Consider the following 18,832-nt stretch of genomic DNA (forward strand, 5'->3'; position numbering starts at 1 on the left):
GATTGTCATAGACAAACAGACATCTGGTGTTAATGCCGTTGTCTCAGTTTATATAATACTGATCAGTTATTTTACAGGTAAATGACAAGGAAAGAAAAAAAAAGTGCACTCTTCATAAAAATATAAAGAAATACATACTATATTGTAATTTGCAGGGATTTTTGTAACTTAAAGATAGTGACTGTAATAAGTACTAAATGAAAGAAATTGTGAGGTTTGTACACACTATGCCCCAAGAATAAATGCCAAGTACTTATATGCTATTCGTCCTCTGTTAAATACAATAATACAGACTATTGGCAAAAATTCCTGAATAAGTATAAGAAGTTGTTTAGGAGACTATGGGGGGAAAGAATGTATTATTTAACCGCAGTATTGAGCTAATTACATGACAGTATTTTTTTTATGTACATAAAAGGCAAACATGACACAGAGATAAATAGTTCTAGATCTAGTTAAGTGTTTTATATTAGAGTAATATTTAAAGTTCAGTGATGAGGCAAAATGCATATTTCTAAAACTATTTTAGATATTTTTCACAGTTCCAGTTATTTACTAACACATACATAAAAGAAATGATCACTAAAACACAATCCTTAAGTTGTCTGACAGTTTCTTCGATGTTCTTTTTATTCAGTCGTTTGGCCAAATCACTGTGTTATCAGGTCAACGCTTTAGACTTTGTGTCTGGTTGAATAACGTGGGCTTTAGCTGGTCAAGGCTATTGCAATTCAGGAATTGTACTGAACCAATCCCTTCAGCGCGTGTTTTCTGGGCTTGAAAACGAGACAAGTTGCAGATGTGTGTTTATTATATGCTCGGCAAATGAAGTCTTTGAAGACTGTATAATACATAATTCACATAATGCAGAAGCATTTAGAAATCTGCTGGTCGAATCATCATAGTCGTGGCTTTGAGTGAGTATCCCGAGCCTTTCCAGTAGTACCACTTGATACCATTGAACTTGTTGTTGTTCTGTCGTAATGGATAATACATTCCATTGAGGTTAGAAGGACCACATGCATCAAACCACCATCCTGCAAGACAGGAAACAAAGAAAAAAATCAGCAGAGGTAATTTTCAAAATAGTATATGAGGACACTTTGTTGTCCTGAAATGAGAAAGAAAGCTAAATCCAGTTTTCATTCTTAGGATTTGTAAATGTCAGTATGAAATACTTGCCTCAAACTCAGAAAATAAATGTATTTGTGTATAAACTACATATTCTTGAAGCTTATGTAATACTTCAAGCTAATATAATAAGGAAGATGTTCAATAATGCTTAATTTATTATTGATATCAAACATTATTGTTGACAGTCTGAGGGCAGAACTTGACTTGAACTATAATGATATTGAGTTGTCTTTGGGTTTTATCTGCTCTTTAGTAAATTCCTGTTCTTCACAGATTTGAACTCCTTTCTTCATTTTAGAGGATTAATTCAGTTATCTGTTTCAGTTCTCTGTGCAGATCACTTCAAAACCTCTGTGCTGACACTTGGTAAGAAGGAAAAGGAGAAAAAGGCAGCCCAAACTTATGTCCTGTTCTTATGGTCTTGACCTGTTAATGGGTCATAAGGAAAATTTATTTTTATTAATAAGATAATATTTTTATACTTCTGTTATGCTGGTGATAATGTGTGTGTGTTCTGTTTTGCAGGGCAGTAATCCAATTATCCTTTTGAATAAACTGAAGCTGTCTTTTGTAACTTGTGCTGAAAAAGAACCGTTGCTTAGGAGATAACAGGAAGAGAAGTCAAATTGACTAAGCAATTGTTTACATTTCAAAATGTGGAATTCTACATTGACAATGGCTTGTGCCGTTCAACATAAAAATACCACCTAAAACTCCAGTAACTAGTGGATGTTCATTAAAAAAATGTAGCTATCATATGTGCTATTTTTTTTTCCATTTCATAATTATATTGAAATATGGAATTACATACTTAGAATCATAGAATGTTAGAGATTGGAAGGGACCTCTAGAGATCAACTAGTCCAAATCCCCGCCAAAGCAGGATCCTCTGGGACAGGCCACACAGGAACACATGCAGGCAGGTTTTGAAAGTCTCCAGAGATGGAGACTCCACAACCTCTCTGGGCAGCCTGTGCCAGTGCTACATCACCCTCACAGTAAAGAAATTTCTCCTCGTGTTGAGGTGGCACTTCCTATGTTCCTTGTCCTTTTACTGGGCACCACTGTGAAGAGACTGGCACCTTCTTCTTGACAACCACTCATCAGACATTTCTATACATTAATAAGATCCCCTCTCAGCCTTCTCTCTTCAGGGCTAAACAGCCCCAGTTCTCTCAGTCTCTCTTCACAGGAGAGATGTTCAAGTCCCTTAATCATCCTTGTAGCTCTCCATTGGACTCTCTCCAGTAGGTCTCTGTCTCTCTTCAATTGGGAAGCCCAAAACTGGACACAGTATTCCAGGTGAGGTCTCACGAGGGCAGAATAGAGGGGGAGGAGAACCTCCCTAGACCTGCTGGACACACTCTTCTCAATGCACCCCAGGATCCCAGTAGCCCTCTTGGCCACAAGATCACATTGCTGTCCCATGGACATCTTACTGTCCACTAGGACTCCAAGGTCTTTCTCCATGGGGCTGCTTTCCAGCAGGACTTGCCCTAATCTCTACTGGTGCCTGGTGTTATTCCTCCCCAGATGCAGGACTCCACACTTGTCCTTACTGAACTTCATGAGGTTCCCCTTTGCCCAGCTCTTCAGCCTGTCCAGACCTCATTGGATGGCAGCACAGCCTTCATGTGTGTCAGCCACCCCTCCCAGTTTTGTATCACCAGCAAACTTGCTGAGGGTATATTCTATTCCCTCGTCCAGGTTGTTGATGAAGATATTGAACAAAACGACCCAGCACTGATCCCTGGGGAACATCGCCAGTCACAGACCTCCAGCTTGACTCTGTGCTGCTGAACTGTATTGTTGAGCCAATTAACACTCCACCTCACAGTCCAATCATCTATCCCAGGTTTCTTGAATTTTCCTATGAGGAAATGCCCTTCTGTGGCATGTACAGTATACAGCAGCTCTGGGGGGTTTTCTTCTCCCCTGAATGGTTAGGGAAGGAGTTTGTGCCTAAAGAATAATGAGCCATTGCACTGACAAACTGAATCTCTAAATCAGTTATTTTAGGGGGAGTTAAGCATTTAGATCTCTGAACATTATCTCATTCCTTAGAAGAATCTGCAGTCTTTCTGATTAGTTCCACAATTGCAGACTTTCTTGTACCCCAGCTTTAGAGACTTTTTTTCCCTCTAGTTTTAACTTCTCTTGTTTTACTTCAACTAACCTTTGGCAAATCATGAAGTACTTCATTTGGAGTCACAGTACTATCTGTAAGTTTTGGACTTCTGCAATAGTCAAAATTTACTAAGTCAAAATTATCACTATTTATCTCGTAGACAATTTCAGTGCCAATAAAAATAGGAAGACTGAGAAACAAAAAAACATTCCTACCTCCTGTTAGCATTTGTGAACATTTGCAAATACATTTGTCATTGTCTGCATCCTTTGTGCTAAAATCATTTCCTGGTTGGCTTATACTACTTATTTTGCCTGCTGTCCCAGTAAGTCCTTTAAGGTAGATCCTGTAGAAGTGAGGAATGGAAAAACAATTATTACATGGAAGTTAATGGTAACTGCAAAATAAGGATGGAATAGTTTGCAATAAATACCCTCTTCAGATAGTTGAGTTCTCCTCTGGCCAATGTACTGTTGTAAGCTGTTTTGCAGCATAATGTTTTCATATGAGCGGAAGTGGTCAGCACAATATTCTAACGAACAGCCTCCGCATCCATAGAGATGACTGTTTTGTTTATGTACTATTAGAAGAAAATGAGGGCAGGTAGATGATAACTCCTGGTATTTTTCATATAGATCATGCATTTCTTAGTATTGTACATACAGTGTATGCAATTATTTTTTCATGAAGGTCAAAAAGCAAAACTTTTTTTGATTTCTGTTTTGCTGTTAATAAAACATGGCAATGTATCATTACAACTTTGCATCTATGAGAGATAATTGCATTACCTAGGCTACTGATTACCAATTAGTAACTGATATTTTAGCAGTTTCTCAGTAGTTCCCTTTCCACTTCCCCAATTACTCTTCCTTTTCACATAGGTTTATTAGCATTAAGTCACCACAAGTATTGAAGTTTGTTTCAATTCCCTGGCAAGGTAAGCTTTCTGTGAGGCTGCTACTGTTTGGATCTGCTTACACAGGTGCAGATGCAGTCTCAATGGGGAGAGATACAGGGCATCAAACTGGGGAGGTGCTTACACTTGAATGCTCTGCTCCCACAGCATCTCTTTGGTGACTGCATTTCTGTATCAAATAGCTCATCCTTCTCAGAGGTATTCTATTTGTTTAAGGGAGAGATCTGACTCTGTCGATTAACTTGTGCTCAGATCAGACTTCATTTTGGGTGTAATTCTCTGGTTGTGGTAGAAATTGTCTTTGGTAGTTAAACAATTTTTTTTAACCCATTTTATGTTCCCTATTTGAAAATACCAAGAATTCAAAAGATCATAAAAATCTCTTTCAAATATTAAAATATTAAAATATTCAGTTCTTTTCTTAAGGTGAGTTCAAAATTCTGTAAGCCAATGGTATTAAAGATTCCAAGAGTAATGTATGAGCCTAGGCTTGATTTTCAAATATCTTTTGAAGTCTAATGTAAGCAGACTGTTATTCATTTATTATTATTCAACTTTTTAAAACACAGCTTAGTGTAAGAGGCAGTGGTTGTAAATTGAAATGAAAGGTTCTACTGAGTATCAGGAAAACCTTTTTTGCCACGAGGAGAGACAAGCAGTGGAACAGGTTGTGAACCTTCAGTACCCTACCAGATAAAGTCTTGAGCAAGCTGGTCTGATTGCATAGCTTTGAGATCAGGAAGTGTGACTCAAACAAAGTGCATTCTGATCTCAATTTTCTATGAATATATGAAATTTCACTTTTATGGCCTGACTCATGATCTTTCCAGTCCTCAGAATGTATTAAGGCTTTTAACGTAATGCAAGATGCTCTTAAATTAATACTTTCTTGTGTTACTTTTTTTTCCATAATGTTAAAAGTCTCCTTTAAATCACTGCATGCATTCCATGTTTGGTTGCACATCGAAACAAAGTATCTATTTACAGACAACCATTTTAGTTTTCAGTAATTGGTTTTTAATATTGTAAATGGATAAGAGTAATAACCCATTTTGCAAAGGTTGCCTTTATAAGTATTTTAAAGCATGACTTAAAAAAAATCTCTGCTGTAGATTCTGACTGTTTCCAGATGAAAAAATATTTGCTTTGGAGTTGAGACAACTGTATACTAATAAGGCATTAAGACCTAATGCTTGGTGGGGTAGAGGGAGATCCTGATAGTTTCTGATCGCTTTACATATAAGCGATCTTACATATAAGACTTGAGTTGAAATAAGAGCATCAGGCCCCTGAAGCGTCAAATTGATTTTCTTTACAATAAATAGTTGCTAGAAACGTAGGATAAGTTCATCTAAACTTAGGCAATTTTTCTGTCCAGTCACATAGAGCTCTATGAATCTGCAAGATTCTTATAAAGAAACGTTTCTTGCACTATGTAGTAGGAAAGCATGTTATACTGTAGAGTTTCTAGTTTCTTCTATAACCAATCTGAGTAACAGCTACATTTACAGAGAACCTGGAGAATGAAGTATGAACTGCCCACATATTTCAGCTGTGGCTGATACTATTTCAAAATGTATAATACTAAGATACTATTTAAAATACATAATACTATGATCATATTTATTTTTATATATATATGGAGTATTTATTTTAAATGCATATTATTTTGTATTGTAACCAAATATGTAAGAAGAAATCGTGAAGCTTTAAATTTTACAGAATGATGGGAGCATAAATAATAGATCTGTTAAACCCTGGTGTTTAAATTGGCAAGTTTGTTCAGGGTGAGACTGGACATACACTGTTAGCTTAATTTTCACAGGTAGGAGAGTTATTCACTGAAAATCCAAGCCAGTGGATCACAAAAGGAGAAGGTAGCATTACCTTAGTGTGCTCTTCATGACAACAGAACAAGTCCTACTACTTGTCAGCACAAGTGGAAAATCTCCTCGCTTTATTATTCATATCAGTCATCTGCCTTCCAGAAGTGTATTTATTGCAGGGAATTGGGATTTGACAGCAACTGCGGGCAGGTTTCTGTTGCCCTGAGGACTGGGCACTGCCATCTGCTATGTTGGCACAGGTATCCTATCTTATACTGTACCACTACCTCTTCATCTCTGTGCATCTTATGTGTTATATTCACCCACTGTGCACTAGTAAAATACACATTCTCACCATTGGGGGAAAAAAAGAAGAAGATTGGTTTGGGCAATAGTTGAGAAATGGAGCAAACACTATTTTCTGAGTGAACTGAAAAAACATCATGATTTGTATGCAATAATGTCATGCATCTACACAGTCTAGAATGATTATTATCAGATCTTTTTTTTATTCAGATCTCATTTGTCTGCTTACCTGTATTTTTGTTCTTCACTTGCTAGGGAGAAGTGGTCATACAATGAATATGCCTCATTTCCTTCCCAATCTTTCAGGTGTATTTTAAGAACGTAACGCTTCTGATTAGTCAGTTGAGATACGAACTCATTTCCCAGCCAGTACTCCCCAGCAGGATCACCAAATCCCTGTAATTCAAGTTGTATATTTTAATAGCTTTGTTTTTCTTTCAGATGAAAATGATCACTTTATCAGTTTTTGAGTTTAATAGTTTTCAGTCTGTCAACTAAGAATTTTACTGTCTGTGAGGGTTATAGATCTGTCATATCTCAAAAAGTTAATTTCAGCAAAGACAATCTCAGGAATCTGAAAAAGTGAATCAATATTACTTAGTAGATCTGGAGCAGTTTCTACTGTTGCCACTGGAAACACAAATATAAATAACTCAAAAAATGTGGGCATATCATGGAATAGTTGATTAAAGAGAAGTGAGGTTTCTCTTTAAAAACAAACATCACGCTTGCAAGTCTGCCTCAGGCAAACAACTCATAGTCCTCTGACATTTTCTAAATGAACATCTAAGGGCAAAGGCAACTTTTAAAACCTGCTTACATTCTAAGGACGCTATTAATGTAACTTTACAATATTGGATTTCAGATAATAATAACTAATATTAAGGCTTCAGAAAACATTGCTTACCATCTTGTACTCTTTCCATGTCCGGTGAAAGTCCACGCTGCCATCTTCACGTCTCTGAATAACTGTCCAACCTCCTCCACCAGTTTCCATGTCACAGTAGGCCTACCAGAGTAGCGTGTAACCGCGTTAAGTGCATGCAGTTGTGGGAAAACAACAACACAAAGCATGTACTTTGCATGATTCTATAAAGTAGCATGTTTTAAAGTGTATTTAAAGGATATTTCACCTGTACCGATTAATTTAAAAAAAAAACAACGACAAACAAAAAGCGTAGACTTGAGTGTCTCGTGATGAATTTGCATGTTTCCTTTGTTTAGAAAAATCTGTCAGTGGTCTTCCTTTTTACTCAACTTATTATTGCTGCCGCTTGTCACAACGTGCCTATAAATGCCCCAGATCATGACTGAATGACATCGAAGCTGTACGTCTTTTTCATCATCTTCTATGAGAGACTCTTATCAGTGTTAGCAGATTTGGGTTCTTTAAAGTGTTTGTTAGACATCCTGGAAATTTATTGAAAAGTATGACATCAGAGAAGCCAGTTTCCTTCTGTCCTGGCACTGTTTTGTGCGTCATCTTAAGAAGTAAGGTGTGCTCCTTATTAAGTTTTCAATGTAGTTGGCTCTTTTAGGGTGTGCATGTCTTTCTGTGTATGTATATTGTACATATGTTATACATACACACACATATATATATAAAAATCGTGTTTACAGTGCAAGCCATGGCATCTACACTGTTCAAAGGCATCAGATTTCTGAAGGAAAAGAAAGTGTTTAGAGCTGCAAATATTAAACATATTAGTGTTTCAATAGACTGTAACACATTGCAAATCCAAAGCAGATACTGTATTTTAATGTTGTATCCAGTCTTTTAGTTCAACATCAGGTAATTGTGACATGTTCAACTGGAGATTTTTGGGAAGGGTAAAAGAAATAAGGAAAAGAGTTGAATTTGGGATTGCTTGTTCAAGTATGTAATGTGAATGGAATTTAATTGGAAGCAGCAACTTTAATTTGTACTGTTGTATGTAATTCCTTGCACCTCAAAATCTGTTTTTTGTTTGTTTTTACTGACCTCTGTATTTAGTGACTGGTAAAGATTTGGTATTAGGATATAAATTAAATTTAGTAAAAATAAAAATTATGTTGCAAAGGAAAGGCTGAAGATAAAGCATTGTAAGAGATGATCAATCTGTTTTAGAAAGCTAACTTACATGATGTGTAATGCATATATGAAATATATAGGCTATGAAGAGGGATACTAGAGAGGGTCTAAAGCAGATGCAGATCACTACAAGTTAAAATGCTCATTTAACAGTGCTCAGACATAACTGGTTGTAGAGAAAGTTGTTGACTCTGAAGCCTCACCCCATGGAAAGGACAGTATAAGCAGGCAGACTGAGAATAGGACTTTCACCCCTCTCTGCAACATGTAGTTCTTAGCTACTTACAGAGGGAGGCTGCGTATTAATTTTCACTGGCCACTGGTCCAGTCTGACGTTGCTATTGTAGGTCTTAATTGTTGGTTTTGAATGTTCTCAAGCAGTGAATGACTATGAATGTCTTACATAAAATATTGCTGTTACAACCAGTATCCATTTGGTACATGAATGGTAAGACAACTAGCTTCTATAGACACTACATTCTTTGCGATAAATGCTGGGGCACTGCAAATATGTTCCCAAATGGAGAACTAATTTAGTAGGAACTTAAACATATAATCAGAAATTTAAGAAGAGAAGTCCACAAAAATCTCACGTAGAATTTTCTTTTCAGTAACAGTTTTCTAAACTATCTGTTAATTTGGGAGTATAATTTTTCCACACCAAAACATTTCATGTCAGTCCTCCATAAGGGCTTCTAAAACACACCAGTTTTATGGCCTTGGAAGGAGAAATATTTTCCTTCCTTGGCTGAAAAGTGTGGCCCAGGCAAAAGGAATGTACTGGTTACTGTGACATTAGAAAGAGATGATGTAACTCTTTTAAAAGATGAGAGGATTGTTGCATTTTGAGTTTTCACTGTATGGTTTCAAACTGCTGTACTTCATGGTTGCATGCTTGCTCCCTTGAGCTAGCTAAAAAGTGAAAATTCTTTTCATCACCTATTTAGTAAGCATTACACAGTGAAATGTTCTGCTTTCAGGCTTTACTGGCAAACCAGAACCCTGTCTTTCAAGCTCTCACACATGCGGCTTTGCTCATTAAATCAATTTCTTTCCAGATTATTTCCTTTGCTTTCCAGATTATTTCCCTGGAAATTGATTATCTGACTAAACAAGGTGAAAATACTGTAAAACGAGGAACTTCAAATTTACATACACACTTGATTTTTAATTTGGGGGGAAACAATGAAGAAAAATGGCAGTAAAGATTACAGAAATAAAAGTAATTTTTTAAAATTTTTTTTTTAATTTTTACCAAAAAAAACCCAAACAAATTATGTATATTCATAAGTAACTTTAAGGCTGGTGATAGGCTGTTCAGTAAAATGAAAATTAAGGAAAGGATATGCTTAGCTTAAAATAAAAACAAGAATTTGCTTCTTCATGATTTATCTGAAAGATGAGAGAAGAAGCATGTATTTGGACTATGTCTTCTTTATAAAAAAAAAAAACACCTCATTTTCTAGCAATATTATATGCATATGAGGGTTTCTTAAACAGTCATTATAAGAACAGAACTCTTCTGACCTTTTGGCCTAGCCTAGGTTTTATATTCAAAAGGAAGAAATGTAACATTTTGTAAAAATAGATACCAAGATTAGGCAGGCAGCAGCAGTCTTCCAACAGATGCCAAAAAGAATAAAGAGATTAGCCTCTCAGATTACAACAAATTGGCAGGGGGAATATTTGATTTATCTTGTGAACTGCTTCAGTACTTACAGTTCTAGCAGCTGTAGCCCTGTGAGAGCTCAGGTCAGCTGTTCCTATTTTTCACCTTCAGCTAAAGATCAGTGCAGTATTTTTGAAAATGCTGTGATGTATGTGTAACCAGAAGTAGTCCCCCTTCCCAAAAATGATAAGCGCTTAAGCTGTGAGCAGTCACTGATGATTTCACTGTTTAGGAAATTGACTTTCAGAGCAAGTAATTTTTCTTCTTTTTTTCTTATACATTAGGATATTTGGGGTGTAAGTGTTTAGCCCCATTTTCTGCATGGTAAGTCACTGGTTGAGTTGCCAGGATGAAAGTTCACCACAGCTTTTATACCAAAGCCAATGCGGTTGCCACAGTGTCACTTTGCATCACTTTTGTCTGTTGTCTGAACACTTTTGAGTCACGATGCTCCATGATTTTATATTCTGTTATCTTTAACTCTTAGAGATGTGACTAGATAAGAACTGCAGTCTTAGTTTTCCTATTCTGGAAAAATAACTACACACATCTAATTTAACCCAATACCAGTTATCAGTGAAAAAGACAGATGATGAGATTTCTAAAATTCACAGAAAAATGCATCATCTGACCACCTCCTGTATTGGAAAAGCTGCATATATGTTCTTTTTTAATGCTTGGGATTCAAAATTTGCATATATGTATATGCAAGATATTTGCATATGTGTATATGCAATTTGCATGTGTGTATATGCAAGATCTTGAGGGGCTGGAGTGGGTCCAGAGGAGAGCAAGGAGGCTGGGGAAGGGACTGGAGGGAAAGTCCTGTGAGGAGAGGCTGAGGGAGCTGGGGGTGTTCAGCCTGGAGAAGAGGAAACTCAGGGGGGACCTTCTCACTCTCTACAACTGCCTGAAGGGAGGGTGCAGTCAGGTGGGGGTCGGGGTCTTCTCCTGGGCAACCAGTGACAGGACGAGAGGGCACGGCCTGAAACTGCGTCAGGGCAGGTTTAGGTTGGATCTCAGGCAGCACTTCCTCCTGGAGAAGGTGCTCAGGCACTGGGATGCACTGCCCAGGGAAGTGGTGGAGTCACCGTCCCTGGAGGTGTTTAAGGAGAGGCTGGATGTGGCACTTAGTGCCCTGGTCTGGCCAATGTGGTGGTGTTGGGACATAGGCTGGACTTGATGATCTTGGAGGTCTTTTCCAGCCTCAACAAGTCTGTGATTCTGTGATTTTAGACATAAGGTCCATGGCCTAGGCTCCCTCTGAAATGACTAGCTAGTTGTCTGGATGATCATTGTTTAGGGAAGTTATGCATAGCCATTTTGTTGGTAAATTCACATTTGCCCAAATCACTTTCTGCAAGAAAGTTTTGTTTAAAAAAGCCTTGACTTGGAATTTGTGTTGGTGTTGGGACAAAAATTCAGCTCAGCAGGGGTAGAAATGAGGAAGAGCTTAGCCACCGCTTCAGCCACTATTTTAAGATTTGCGGTAATATTTTGATACTAGTTGTGGTAATGGTTGAGCTAACATATTAGGATCATCCAGACTCAACTACTCTGCCTGGTTAAGACCAGGAGGTTAATTGGTTCAAGTGACTGGTGTAAACATGAAGCGATTGACTTCTCATGGGTTTGCCTCTGCCTTTTTTCCTTGTGTCAGCAGTCTTCTGCTGTTTTTCCTCATTTAATAGGACTTAGCTTTTGTCCTGGTGCAGAACAGGAAAGCTTGAAAGCTTGAAAATATTAATGGAATGAATTAATTGTTTTCCTCTCAGCTCTCGTATGCAGTTCTTTAGTTGTGGATTATGATGGGAGACAAATTAGTAAAGTGGGATCAGTTACAGATTACGCAGAAGTTGTTTATAAGCCTAGTGGGAGGTCAGAAGGTGTTACAAGAGGAAAAGATGAAAACATAAACAGCAGTGCAGTACTTTTGGCAAATAAAAAAGGTCATTCTGTTTCCTAATCTGAGTGGCCATCCCCGTCATAAACAGTTGAAAATGGTTTAACGTGTTGATTATCCCTAAAACTTCACTTCCCTTGACAACTCCTCTTATGCATTTTATTTGTATAAAAAAATCTGCTGCAGGTTAAAGATTTTGGTCTCTTACTTTTCCTGTCATAAAGAAAGTAAAACCTTCACTGTCTTTTTAAGTCTCTTTTTTTTATTCTATCCCAAGTGGGCAGAATAAGATTGAAATTCTTTAGTATTATTAGATTAATTGCTAATTTAATTAAATTACATTTTAACTACTTTTTTTAACCTAGTCAGTTACCAAAATGGGTAATTTTGTTAAGTGTTTTAAGCCCCCATGTTCAAATGTAAAGCATTTAGTATTTTATAGTCTAGGAAATCTGCAATTGTTTCAAGGATAGAATATTTTTGTAGGTTTTAGCGTTGCTGAAATGTGCATTATTCTGACTTCTCAGATTTCCTAAACATTTACAGCTTTGAAAATGCAATGTTAAAGTTTATTACAGAAATAACACAAATATCGTGCATTTGTATCTGCATTTAGAAAATATGCATAATCTGTATATTATGTTTGACAGTAAAACTAAAACCAAAGGTAAAAGCTTGAGACAAGTAATACTAGGAGATTCAAGGTATTTAACCCTTGCCGAGATGTCTAAGAAAGACTGCTGCAATCTATTACTTTGGGGATGCAGTAGCTTACATCTCCTTTAGCGTTTAAAATTGTGATTATAGATACCTATGCTATTTAAATACCATTCTCCTTTATGTGTAATGAAACACTTTATTGCACTTCATGTAACTAATTTTCTTGTGAAGTAGATATATTGAATATTGACTAGACTATTCCAAAAGAAAACCAGCCTCTTTTTTTTTCTTTTCCCAGGAGAATCACACTGCAGTTATAATTTCTCTAGATGATATCTGCAAAAAAATGCAGGCTTTATGTATTGTATTTTGTAGAGCTTAACAAATATCTTACTTCCTTTAGTTGAGAGCATTGTGAGAGTAAAGATCAGAAAGTCTGGCTTGGGCTAGATGAAGTTCTAGCACTTCAAAAACTAGTCACTGGTGACTTTAATTTCTAAACCTTTGCTATCAAAATGTGGGAAAAAATGCTTTCTCATCGAAGTTTTACCAATTGATTTTCAACATGTGCCCTCATTTTTCTCTACTTTTGTACATTTTCCATTAATTCTTTTTTTCCCAAATATTTTGGATATAATAAAGTAGAGCCTTAGGAATTCCACAAAATACTCTTTTGTTTTTTTGGTTTTTTTTTGGTAAAGTAATATCTACAATGTGAAATTATAAAATGAAAACATTAGAAAATTATTTAGTGTTTGTCTAAGAAATATATTAAGCATTTTTGTTTATATTCAGATGTCCCTTTGCCTCCTCAGCCTGCTGTGTCTGAAAAGTTGGAAACAAACATTCATCATTTGAACCCCCCTTTTCAGAATGCTCCCTGCAGTTTTTGGTTGACTTTTCCCCCTTTCAGATTTTCTTGATTATTTCAACTGTTTCCGAAGCTTTATCATTGTATTTACTTCAGTGGATGGAGCATCTCTGTTGGGCACCCAGTGTTTCATCCACTGAGTGCCATTTTTAGCTCAGTGACTTTTCACTACAGGTGTTTTATCACTTTAACTTAAATTGACATTGAAGTTCATTTCACTTAAACACGTAGGGGGTAAAACATCCATAGAGAGATTTAAACTGATCTAGTGAAACCACTGCAAAATGTCATGTTTTATTTAAATCAGAGCAGGATCTGTTACCCAGTATCAGTTGTGCTGATCTAATTGCTAACATAATTGTTACACAAATGTCCTTAAAACTCTGCATAATGAAAAACTGGAACCCATACGTGAGTCCAGAACTAGTCGCTTGCTTACATGGGCACATATCCATGAGTAGTCTTCCATGCCCCTGATTTTACCTCCTTTTGCCACTTGAAGGAACTTGGGCATACAAAGGAACTAAGAGCTCAGAGGAGACGGGAGACTGCTGATTATGCAGAGCAACTGTGTTCGAGTTAGAGATTTTATAAATAAATTGCAGTTCTATATTGCTTTAATTGTGTTAATAATGTGGAAACAAAGAATGAAGTTCTGGCGTGCTGAACTGAACTAAGCTAAGCTTTCAGCTGAAGGACTTTCTTCTTCCTGTGAGATACTCATATTTGTAAGTGATGAAATGCTCATAAAAACCCATGGTGAGTAACAAACTTCATTATTAACTACCCTTTAAAATAGTGTATTTACCAGATCAAATATTTTTTTAACACACAGCATGCCTACGTAGCACTTTATAGCCATCCTACCTTCTTTTCTTGTACAGTGTTTGGAACTGTTAAAGTGTAGATTCCACTTGTTGTCAGTCCAGATTTGAAAGCTTCAGCACAGTCTTTGAAGCTGATTTGTTCCTCTTTAGCTATGAAGTTGTTCTTAGCTGTTAAAAATACAGTAGCAATTGAAGGCATTAAGAGAAAATTAATAAAAGTTAGTAAGAACCAATTGATGATATATTCAGCTTAAAAATTTGCAGTTCCAAAGATATGCCTGGTCCTGAAAGAAATGATAAATCAAGGTATTAATTATGTGTGTTGTTACTTTATATTATTTAGAAACGTTACTCTGATGTGAGTGTGTTGATAGGTTGGAAAATGCTAACACTTATTGATATGTTGAATAAGAAAACTTGGGCTATAGGATCTCATTCAGCTGAATGGTTTCTGCTTCCATTCATTGCCTTTGCTGGACTCCTACATGGCATTACAACCTCTCCATCCATTAACCACTGTTAGAAACGTATCTGACTAGCACTAACTAACTATTGTCTTAATAATAACCTTTGGCCAGTACTCTAATGTTATGAAATCTAATGTAAGACTTTTGAAATCTTTTAAAATACGAATGACTGGAATAACTACTCCTACAAAGTTTTAGCTAGTTTTTTTGCCCTAAGCAGAAACAACTTTGTGTGTACCAAGCTGAAGCTTGGTAGCTCAGCCCAACCCACTAAGGAAACATCCCTTCTGGAATTCATTTGTGTAAAAAATACATTTTAATATGTCTAAGACTTCTTACTTTACAGAACAATCTAAGGCTCATCTTTTTGTTCAGTTCTTTATTAACTATGGAGGTTGGAATTTCCTGGCATTTCGCCTCCTGACTGATATTTCATAGTTGACCCTTTTGGGGTTGGTTCTGTGTATTTTCCCTTTTAATTTAATGTAACAAGCACAGACAGTTAGTACAAAGTTTTAGGTGCCATATAAATACATGTTTATATTACGGTTGCTTATTTTCTTCTTTTTAGCTTGCTTATTCATTATTTACCTGTTTACATGGTTTGCCTTAAATATAAAAATAACACATTCAGTGTTTTAATTGCTTTTCCACACTCTATTGTTTGTATAGTGTCTTAGAAGCTTTCCCTGCTAATTTTGTCCTTTTGGCAAACATTCACTATTTTTTCCACTCTGGGTTTAACGGTGTTGTAGCCAACATGACTTTGACTTGTTTACTTATTTGTGCACTAGCATAGAAAAACAGCAGGAACATGTACAGCCTTGGTAATGGTATTTAAGGGGATAGTGTCAGTTATTAAGATAAAAAACATGGGATATATGTTTCTCAGGAAAACCTACAACATCGTATTATTTAGCCCAGTACTGAAAGCAAGGACTTCCAAACACCGTTTTCCTTTTTTGTGATCCAACTTACAGTGATATAGTTAGTCTACCTATATGGCCTTTTAAGTTGTAATGAGTATTTTAAAATTTTTCTAGTATTTAATTTTAAATCCTTTCTTTAGAGGTTCTATGTGCTTGTGTATTTCCAGCCCTGGGAACTTTACTGGCAAACATGGCAGATTCTTTACTCTTTTATATAGAACAGCTATACCTTCTTAATTTGTCAAAGTTCTATATCAGACATGAAGTTCAAGGTAAGGAATTTGCTCATTTGTGTTTAAATCCTGTTTAGCCATAACTTTCAGTTTATGGTTTGTGTGGGGGGGTTTTATGGAGCATGTGAATCTGCATAAATTTGGAAGCTTTGCTTGGTGGCTATGATTTGTTGCAGGGCTGTCAGGCATGTAGGGGTGAGATTATTGCCTATAAAATTTGCTAGGCTGAGGCATTTTTAGTATGAATAGAGAAGCTTCAGTGAAAGACTGGAGGACTTTCAAAGTAACTGCTGCCCTGAGCTGGTGCTTTCCTTCTGTTGTTTGGGGCATTACGTAGGTGCTAAAAACTGGGCCAGTGCTGATTCCTTTGTCTTTAATAGGCACCGTAATTTGTCCTTTCTTTGATCAACCCTGTTTGCATAGAGCAATGAGAGGTGGCAGAAGCAGCTTGTGTGAGCTAGGAAGAAAAGCTACAGGCCTACATCACACAGCCTAACCTAGATATATGGTCAAGGGAGTGCATTGCCAGAAGAATAATTCTGTGGTTCTGTGATGAATGAATGCCCTGGGAGATGAATGATACTTGGCATCTCTGTATTTTGTTGAACCACTGGAGAAGTGGGCAGGCAAACCGACATAAACCACAGAAGATGAAGAAAACGTTGAAAAGAAACCACATAAACGTTGTGGTTGTTTCCCCACACACACCCCGAAAAAAACCAGGTTAATTAACTCTGATGCAGATTTTAAGGGGGGGAAAAAAAATGCCACTTTTTGAGAAGCAGAAATGTGGTGAAACTGGTTGTAAGACTTTGTAGCTAACAATGTATACAACTTAGAGAATGTCACTCAAATTACATAAGCATGTCTGCTTTTACTTACAGTTTGGTGTAGATATCATAGTAAGCAAGTTATGAACAGTCTCCATCAGATCATGTTGCTGTTTTTGCAGAACTGAGTTGTTTACTGTAGCTGTAACTAACTGTTTTTCTAGTTCTTCTATAATAGAATTCTGTCTGGCTACTAGGACTTGAAGCTGATCTTTTTCATCTTTTATTGACTTCAGCTGAAGTGTGTGCTTGTCTTCCATCTCAAGAACTCTTTTTTCTAGAAAACTAAATAAAAGATTATGATTAGGCTTCCCGGAAACAATTTTGAGCTGATGTAAAAAAACCCAAGCCTGTTGCAGTTTTTCATCATAAACACTCAACTTCATTTTCTGGTGTGATGCATGCAGTAGAAATCTAAATGAAAGCTGAGTTTAGTTTGATGTGTATGCTTTAATACATTAAAACATTAATAAGCAAGATTATCTACTATAGCCTGTATCACAGGCTTTTAAAGTATAACAATTGGGTGCTTGATAATTCAGTGTTGTGAAAGGAAAGATATAGTGAAAGATTTCATGGTTTTGCCCTATTGAGAAATGAAACTTATTTAAAGATGAATCTATGAACTTTTCAAATTATAACAAAATACATACTTAACATAAATAAATGTTATGGCATTAAGACAGGGAACTTTGGAAACAGTTACTTAAAGTTGTGTTACCCATCTCCGGTTCTAGAGCTGGTGTGAGTAGGTGACTGGCTGGAATATTATTAGATTGGTAATTGTTCTGATGCAAAAAGCTGATCTTAAAAGATATATGGCCAGAAGGGAGAAGTTCACCTAAAATCCATTACTGTTATTAAAAGAAAATATCTTGAACCTTATAAGTGTGTTTCAGGCAGATTAGCTCGATGTCAGATTGTCTTCTGTTAGGTGAGAAACAATGCTTGTGTTTACGTGTGTTTTACAAGGGTTGTCTGAAGTCTGCTGAATTCAACACCAAAAAAAAAGTGACATTTTAAAATTCAATATTTACATTGCTTTCCATTTGATAAGGATGCTTGTTTTTATTAAGCTGGTAGATAAACCCTTTAGGGAGCATATATAAATGTAGTTGAGTAGTGAACAAAAATGTCAAAACATGTCTCCTGGGTTTTTTAAGCTAATTCTTTCAAAATAAAAAGCACTTTGCACATATGGTTCTCATTGAAAAACACAGCTTTGAAGGAGAAAACTTACTGTTATTGCTGCTTTTAGATTTCTCTGTAAACAATTTATTGCCAAAAGTAAAATAAGGCCCTGGTGATATGATAATAAAACTAGCTGAAAAAAGGTATGAGCCTTTGGACAACAGCTGAGTACAAAAATGAGTAAGAGTAATAGTTGGATATTGGTCTGAATTTCAAAAGACTGACTAGTAAGGAATGTTGAATATGAGTAGCATGTGAATTTTGTCACTAGAGCAGAAAAAAATTGTGGCAGTGGCCTAATTGTATATTACGATATCTGTGTATTACATGGAAATAAAATTTTAGAGATGTAGTTGCACTGGATTAATTTGAGTCAGGTAACTTCATCTGATTAAGTGTAAAGAAGAACATAAATTGGTTAAAACTGAAATACTTCACCATACTCAGTACTAAGTTCCTCATGTAAAGGAGGATGGTGAAGAATGATATATAAACAGAACACAGAAGAATAAACCTGCAGGACTCTCTGAGCCTCAAATCATGTCTGGCCTTTGTAATGAGAGTATCTGGGTGTGGGGAGCTTCTGTACAAGGCCTTACTTGAGTACACTTGTTTTTAAACCAAATTAGAAGGGCACTTCAGGGAATAGCATTTTATTCAGAGATTCAGCGTTTATTCAGGTAATAGCATTTTATTGGGCTGATAGGCAAACTTACCTGTTTTTTTCTTGTAATTTAGTTATTTCGTTGGTCTGATCTGAAATCTGTCTTTCTAGTTTGTTCGTGGAAAGAGAATGTTCCAGAAGCTGAAGTTCAAGTCTGGTTGTCTGGTTTAATACCTAAATAAAATGTATAAAAATATATAATATATA

At 36.3% G+C, this 18,832-nt stretch overlaps 1 protein-coding gene across 1 annotated transcript; it reads right to left on the reverse strand.

Annotated features, from left to right (window-relative positions):
- Positions 1-316: 316 nt before the first annotated feature.
- Positions 317-18,796, reverse strand: ANGPT2 (angiopoietin 2; the record flags this gene model as incomplete). Its single annotated transcript, XM_009865080.1, has 7 exons — positions 317-1,037; positions 3,478-3,608; positions 6,540-6,706; positions 7,218-7,319; positions 14,352-14,479; positions 16,823-17,055; positions 18,678-18,796. Coding segments are annotated over 7 exons (1,041 nt in total), but the record flags the coding sequence as incomplete, so codon positions are not given.
- Between the last annotated feature and the right edge of the window lie 36 nt (positions 18,797-18,832).

The sequence above is a fragment of the Apaloderma vittatum genome, unplaced genomic scaffold (assembly GCF_000703405.1).
Source record: "Apaloderma vittatum isolate BGI_N311 unplaced genomic scaffold, ASM70340v1 scaffold23752, whole genome shotgun sequence".
Taxonomy (NCBI): Eukaryota; Metazoa; Chordata; class Aves; order Trogoniformes; family Trogonidae; genus Apaloderma; species Apaloderma vittatum.